Source organism: Neofelis nebulosa, chromosome 3 (genome assembly GCF_028018385.1).
Source record: "Neofelis nebulosa isolate mNeoNeb1 chromosome 3, mNeoNeb1.pri, whole genome shotgun sequence".
NCBI classification, from domain to species: Eukaryota; Metazoa; Chordata; class Mammalia; order Carnivora; family Felidae; genus Neofelis; species Neofelis nebulosa.
In genome coordinates, this window is record NC_080784.1 from 121,100,350 (window position 1) to 121,107,774 (window position 7,425).

Sequence of the window (7,425 nt, forward strand, 5' to 3'; positions counted from 1 at the left end):
CACATGTTAAAAGTGCTAATGATGTGACTTTATGGGACCATGCAATGAAAGAGAGAAAGCTCCAACGGTAGAGCTTTTGTAAGTGCCTGGCAGGCGGCTGTCTAGATTGCTGGATCTTTTCAGAAGACAAGCTTCATGGTTGTGCTCTGCAGCCAGCGCCGCATATATCCTGAGAAAGTCATTTCAGCTTCCCAGCCCTTATGCAAAAATGTTCCTCCCTTGATCCCCTGAGAAAAACTGTGAAGGACACAATGCTTTTGAGCTTCTTGTGAACCACTCTCCTTAATAATTAGAGACTGCATGTTTCTACACTTGGCTTGAGATTACAATTTGGTAATTTCCCACAGCCTTAAATAAATGTTCCGTGTTTTTTTTTCTTAGTATCTGACACAGTGCATGGAATATAAGACTTTGGCAACTGCAGGACCAAAGTTGTAGCGAATGTGCTCCTTGATGGGCCACAGAAATGTTCCGATAGGTATTGTGTGTAGAATAGATAGATCTCCCCTCATCGTTCACTTAATTTATCTTTTTCTTTCAGGCCAACATCTCCCAGCAAGGTGACACATTTGTGTTTGATCTGGAAACCTCGGCTGTCGCTCCCTTTGTTTGGTTAGATGTAGGAAGCATCCCCGGGAGATTCAGTGACAATGGTTTCCTCATGACTGAAAAGACACGGACTATATTATTTTACCCTTGGAAACCCACCAGCAAGAGTGAATTGGAGCAATCTTTTCACGTGACTTCCCTGACTGACACTTACTGAGGGGTTACAGGTTGTATTTTCAGCGAACTCTGGAATAAAGCATTTCGAAGGCACCGGCCGAAGCGGAAGACAAGTTGAAGAGGCTGAGAAATGTGTCTGCTTGCGGCCACACATCTGATTCATCGCTCTGTGAAGACTTTGTACAGAGCATTCTTTCGGGAAAGGTTGTTTACTCAGGTGATATCCTCCAGCAAGGCTGTGCATCGGTGTTCCTCTGTGCCAGGACCGTAGTTTTATCCCTGTCCCCACAGCTTTAGCAAAGCCATGACCCAGTTATGACCCAGTTATAACCCAGCCACCTCCTCCTACCCGGGAGAGGAAGTCCACACATAAAGTCCTCTCAGGGAATCACAGGAACATGACCATTGCGGTATCTGTGGAAGGTTGTGAGGTCACGTAGGCCTCTCCTAGTTAGCTTTGAAAAATAATGAATAATCACAGTGAAGCTGCTTTGTTATTATTCCCTGAGGAAATGGAGGTTCAACTGTCACAACAGAGAGAGATTTCTGGGTAGTAGCCACGTTGTTGTTTTTGTTTCTGGAAAGTTTGGGGTGTTGGCTGTCACCATTTGATTACTTTTTTGGGTAGGGTTCTTTTTTCCTTTGTAGGTTTTGTTATAAAATATTGTTTTGACAATAACAGCTTCTTTTTTTCAAAGGCCATTTAGAGTGGTTCTCCTTTGAAAAATAAGCTCACATTGAAATGGACATCACTGTGGTCACTCTGGAAACTTCTGCGTGTCATATGCTGCCACCTGTAATTATGTATGGGTTGTAGATGTGGCTAAATCCAATGAACTTTCCAATTCAAAGGCTGTGAGTTAGATTTATATTTGTTGACCCTGGCAACAAAGTGGTGTTTCTTTTAGCTTCGGTTTCAATCATTTTATATTAATATTGATTAATTGTAAATTGCTGTAAATTTGTTTTATTATACATGATCATGTTTATAAATTATATTGATAATGAAACAAATGGGTCAAAATGTTAATAGATGATGTGTGTAGGAATTCTTTTGGACTGCTTTTGCAACCTTTCCATAAGTTTGAAACTACATCAAAAATTAAAAGTTACGTAAATTGCACTGACAACATGATATTTCATCTGTGGCTTATTTAATCATTCCATAAACATTCATTTGTGCCCAGTATTGTGCTGGGCATGAATTTCCCTTTAGCTCTCAGCAACTTTTTATTCTGCTTGATAAACTGGGAGAGTTTAAAGAATCTAAATTAAGATGTTTGAAGGGTTTTCCCTGGGAAGAATCATGTAATTGGTTATGGAATGGACTGGCGGTGAGAGTCTGGCTTTAAAATCAAGACGAATTAGGGGTGCCTGGGTGGCTTAGTCGGTTTTGCCACTGACTTGGGCTCAGGTCATGATCTCACGGCTTGGCACAGGAGTTCGAGCCCCGTGTCAGGCTCTGCACTGACAGCTCGGAGCTGGGAGCCTGCTTCAGATTCTGTGTCTCCCTCTCTCTGCTTCTCCCCCACTCACGCTCTGCCTCTCTCTCTCAAAAATAAATAAGCATTAAAAAAAATTAAATTAAAAAATAAAAATAATAAAATGAAGACTAATTAGATAATAGATTGGTTTTAAGATGTGAGAAGATTTAGGCCACAGTTCAGTGACTAAGAAGAAAATAAATGCAGACAACCTGGCCTCTCCTTCAATATCGAGGAGTCTCCTCATTTTATGTGTTGAGTTATTTCAATATATATATATATATATATATAAAAGTCTTATGAAGGCCTGGGATTTGGGGATGCAACTCAGAAGCTTCTTACTTGATAAATATATAATTTTCTTGTCACTGTTGAAATTCTGTTTTATCAAACAGTTGCTGAAGGACAGGGACACTCTTCCGTATCAAACTAAAGAATTTTCTGGGCCGGGTGCTCTGTGAGGTAGGCTTTGAAATGCATGAGCCATAATTTACATCACAATTCTGCCCTTACTCACTCAATCAAGTTACTTAACTTCTGTGTTTAGTGTTCTCGTGGTGAGATGGGAATAATTACAGTCACCCTGTACCTTTGTTTTGAAGAATAAGTTTTAAATTTAGTTGGAGGGCGAGGCCCAGTGCTGGCAAGTAATGAGGGCTCTGTAAATGGAAGCACCATCCTGGGATGTGAGAGAAGGCAGGGTTTCCAACCACACTGACATGGGTTGCAAACCCCAGGTTCTGAGGCCTAATGGTTGTATAACCTGGGGTTACCACTTGACCTGTTCTTTAGCTAATCTGTAAAATGCAGATAATCTCTAACCTTCAAAGGTAGTTCTGTGGACTAAACAACAGGAGCAAAATAAATGCTGAATAAATGGTGGCTGCACTTTACTTTTTTTTAACATCATAATCATTTTTACCCAATTAATACATGAGGCAAGAGTAAAACTGAAGCAAATAAAGGCAGATGTCTTCCAGATGTATTTTTAAGAGGGGAAACAGACATCAGAACAGAATGAATTTGTAAAGGAAGAATAAATTAATGAACAGACAGAAATATAAGCTGACAACAACTGTTGAAAGGAGAGAAATATGCTACATACACATCATTTCTGTAGGAGAACGGTAACACTGGAAACATTCTTCCACACTCATGTGTGGCACTGTGGTTAGTCATTTCTACCATCTTAATAGATTTTATTTTGCCACATTTACTGGATTAGAGTCTGATGTGCTCACTCTTGGCTCTGGGTTTGAGAAGACTTTTCTGTTAGTAGTTATGCAAACATTAATAGAATGGAAGGAGCAGGATCCGGTCCTTCTGCTGCACTGGATGCAAAGCACATTCCGGAGAGTGTGAGATGAAGAGAGGTCGGTTCACAGGATTCCATCTTCTCGTCTGAGAACGAAGAGGACAATAAAAATGGTAATTTTCTCATTCACATTCACTGTAACTCTTCTTTATTTTTTTTCTTACTTGACTTTTCATTGTGAGGGGTTTTCAAACCATGGGAAGTCACTTGGAAAATAAATAGGAAGATTGTTTTCTCTGTTGGAATGAAAGTGAACTGGAGCGCAGGAGAAATAAAGCTGTGTTTCCCACGCATTCCCAAAGTGACAGAGACCTAGACAGAAAGAGTAGTCTCTTGGGCTCTCAGAGATGAAACTTACTCCCCAACTTGGAAAAATTGTGGGAGAAAAACAAGTAGATATTATTTGTGCATGAAATCCAAAGCATTTCAAAACATGCCCAGAGTCTGCTTTGACGGTGAATGTAATCTTATCAATTCAATAAGCACATAAAATCTAAAGGGCTGTGCAGAAAACGTATTTAATAATATTCTCAAGTGAATGAGGGAATTCTTGTTTTCTAATTGACTTATCAGAGGGCATGAACCTGTGTGATACTGTACAAACCCCTAAAAGTCACAGACAGATCCAGTATTAAGACACATCTGTGTTCTGACTCTAAGGACTATTTGACTTAAGAATGTATTCGTTCATTTAGCAAGCATTTATCGAGGAGCACTCTGAGCATCAGGCACTGTCCTTGTCCCTGGGGGGATTGCAATGAAAAAAGGCAGACCAGTTTCTGCCCTCCTGGGCTGTCCATTGTACAGTTGTCCTCGAAAACCAACCTCTGTGCTTCAGGGCCCAAATATAACGCAAACACAGAGTTTGGGATAAAGGGGAACAATAGCCAGGCAAAGGGGGTTGCAGCAGGCTCTGGCCTTCAAAATCTGCAAGCCCCTCCACCCCCAGGAAAGGGCTGGGGGGTTTATAGGGAAATACAGCATCCAGCCGGTTTTGACAGGAATTCTGTATGCTGCCAGCCTCCTTAGTCCAGTTAGTCGTTTTCAGGGTGGTATCAGGTTCCTAAGGCAAAAGGCTAAGAGGGAGGTGGGGAGCTTTGCAGAGAAGAAAAAGGTTACTTTATTTTTTTATTATTATTTTTTCAGTGTATTAGGATTTATTTATTTATTTATTTATTTATTTATTATTTAAATCAAAGTTAGTTAACATATAGTAGGGGCACCTGGGTGACTCAGTTACTTAAGCGTCCGACTTCAGCTCAGGTCATAATCTCACTGTTGGTGAGTTCGAGCCCTGCATCAGGCTTTGTACTGGCAGCTCAGAGCCTGGATCCCGCTTGGGATTCTGTGTGTGTCTCTCTCTCTCTGCCCCTCCTCCTCTCACGCTCTGTCTCTGTGTGTCTCAAAAATGAATAAACATTAAAATAAAATTTCAAAAAAGTTAACATATAGCGTAATTGTGATCTCAGGAGTGAAATTTAGTGATTCATCACTTACATAAAATCAAGCTCTGCTGAAGCATTAGTGCAGCCATTTTGATTTTTGTTCAACTTCAAGCTTTTAAGTGGTTTCAGGGGGAGACAGACAATAAGCAAGTAGACAAGGCTATTTCAGCTGGTGGCAAGTCCTATAAGGTTACTGTGACAGTGATGGGGAAGCTATGTTAGATAAGGCCATCTTGCTCAACACTTTAGGAAAAATTTTTTGAAAGTTCATGATAAACAAATGAAAAAAAAGTTTTTCAACTGAGAAAAGAGTCTTAAAAGACCTTACTGTAGGGATGCCTGGGTGGCTCTGTTGGTTAAGCATCCGACTTTTGATTTAGGCTCAGGTGATGATCTCATGGTTCATGGGTTCGAGGCCCGCATCAGGTTCTGTACTGGCAGCAAAGAGCCTGCTTGGGATTCTTTCTCTCTCTTTCTCTCAGTCCCTCCCTCCCTCTCTCTCTCTCTCTCAAAATAAATAAATAAACTTAAAAAAAAATAAAAAGAGGAGCCAGAAATTAAAAAAAAAAAACAAACACAAAACCCTTCACTGTAAATACCTGAGGAAGAAAAAGGACAATACCAGGTAGTTGGCTAGGCTGGGCTCTGAGCTTGTGATTGTTAAGCTGAGGCTGAGCTAACCTGCCAGGATGTCTTTGAGCCCTTGAATATGGGCCAAATAGTGAATGGGTTTTTGCAGAAATAGGGGTATTGCATCACTGTGTCAGGTTTTATCACTATCTCTGCTTATATCTGTAGACATGGGTTACTGAATCCTGCCATGAAAGAAAAGTTTGCAACAATAATGCAGCTTAATCCCTTCCATCAGATCTCAGCCTTTACACAGGATTTATTGAGCAACAGCTTGTGGCACACTATGCTATAAGCATAATACAACGTACACACCTGTAAAAGGATGACAGTAACACCTAAGCGACCCCAAATTCCTGGGAAGTGGGATGTCGGGATCATGGAAATTTCTGGTTAGGAACTAGTAAATCATTCCTGGTTCATCATCCACGTGAGAACAATACTCTTGTTCTTATTCTGTTATTGTTACTTATTATGGCTTTTGTAAAATTTACTGGATCTTGGGAGCCAATTCACATATTTCTAATCAGTGGGGCAGACATTATTGGTGGGCCCCCCTACAGCTGTTGTCCCCTCTTCTCTGCTAATAGAGGTGACTTTGAGTCCTGCCTCAGAGACTGAATTGCAATTGGTTATACTAATTGGATTCTCCTTTGCCAGTGATTGGTCTAAGGTGAGGCACGTGGCCCAATTCTGGCAAATGAAACACAAGGTGGCATTTAATGTAGGGTTTGCCGAGACAGCAGAGCGGGGGGAGGGGTAGGTTTTCCTGCCAGACAAGAAACAGACCTGAGGACCTGAGGAGGGACTCTACTGTTGGGTGAGGTTGAGAAGCTGCTGTGTGAGGACCTGACAGTTGGAGCTGCTGCAGCCTTTTTGTGAACTTGAGGAAACATTATTGACATGGTGGGGCGGTGGAGGGAGTGTCAGAGATGTTGAACTGTTGAGTGAACCCTGTAATCTAACTCCGGTCTTCTTACAAAAAATAAGGCCCTATTTTTCTTAATCCAGTTGTAGTCAGGTATTCTGATTTTATAACCCAAAGCATGTGAATTGATATAGCCGTTAAGGGTATGGGCTTTGAAATCAGACATAACTTATGTTTGAGTTCCAGAACCCCCACCAATAGGCTGTTCGATATTGTATTTAAGTTACTGAGTTTTTCTGTGCCTTAGTTTCTTTATCTTTAAAACTGGAGTAATAAGATGACAATAATAATACTAATAATAGTGAAGGCTTAATTAGATGATGCATACATACGGATAGCACACAATAATTATTCAACAAATGTTAGCTATCACGATCATCCTTTCCTCTGTGTTAAATCATCAAAGGAAGACTAAGCACTGGATGATGGTTGGGTACCAGCCAGGGGAGCTGCTGAGAGTGAGTAGCTGCAGCAGTGGGACCTGGAAGGGGGAGTGGTGAGCACCTTGATTCCTTCCCAGAGCCTTAAGCTCATCACCCTACTTGGTCATTCTGAAGTTACAACCGTAGAAAGTGAGGGTGAGGTCACACAGGTCATATTTGGCCAGCAGATGATTTTGTTGGCACAAAGAGTGGTTTTAAAAGTTGAATTACTTGGGGCACCTGGGTGGTTCAGTCCATTAAGTGTCCAGTTCTTTACATTTTTTTTAAACATTTATTTATTTTTGAGAGAGTCAGAGACAGAGTGTAAGCTGGGGAGAGGTAGAGAGAGAGGGAGACACAGAATCTGCAACAGGCTCCAGGCTCTGAGCTGGAAGCAAAGGGCTCGACTCGGGACTCGTACTCACCAACTGCGAGATCATGACCTGAGCCGAAGTCAGATGCTCAACAGGCTGAG

General features: G+C 41.3%; 1 protein-coding gene across 4 annotated transcripts in view; it reads left to right on the forward strand.

Annotated features, from left to right (window-relative positions):
* Nucleotides 1-1,861, forward strand: part of MANBA (mannosidase beta) — a 114,544-nt gene extending 112,683 nt beyond the window's left edge. For all 4 annotated transcript variants that reach the window (XM_058721778.1, XM_058721780.1, XM_058721779.1 and 1 more), the window contains one exon: nucleotides 542-1,861. In XM_058721778.1, coding sequence (XP_058577761.1) covers nucleotides 542-766 — 225 coding nt within the window. In that variant the 3' untranslated portion in view covers nucleotides 767-1,861. The remainder of the gene's footprint in view (nucleotides 1-541) is intronic.
* Nucleotides 1,862-7,425: the final 5,564 nt, after the last annotated feature.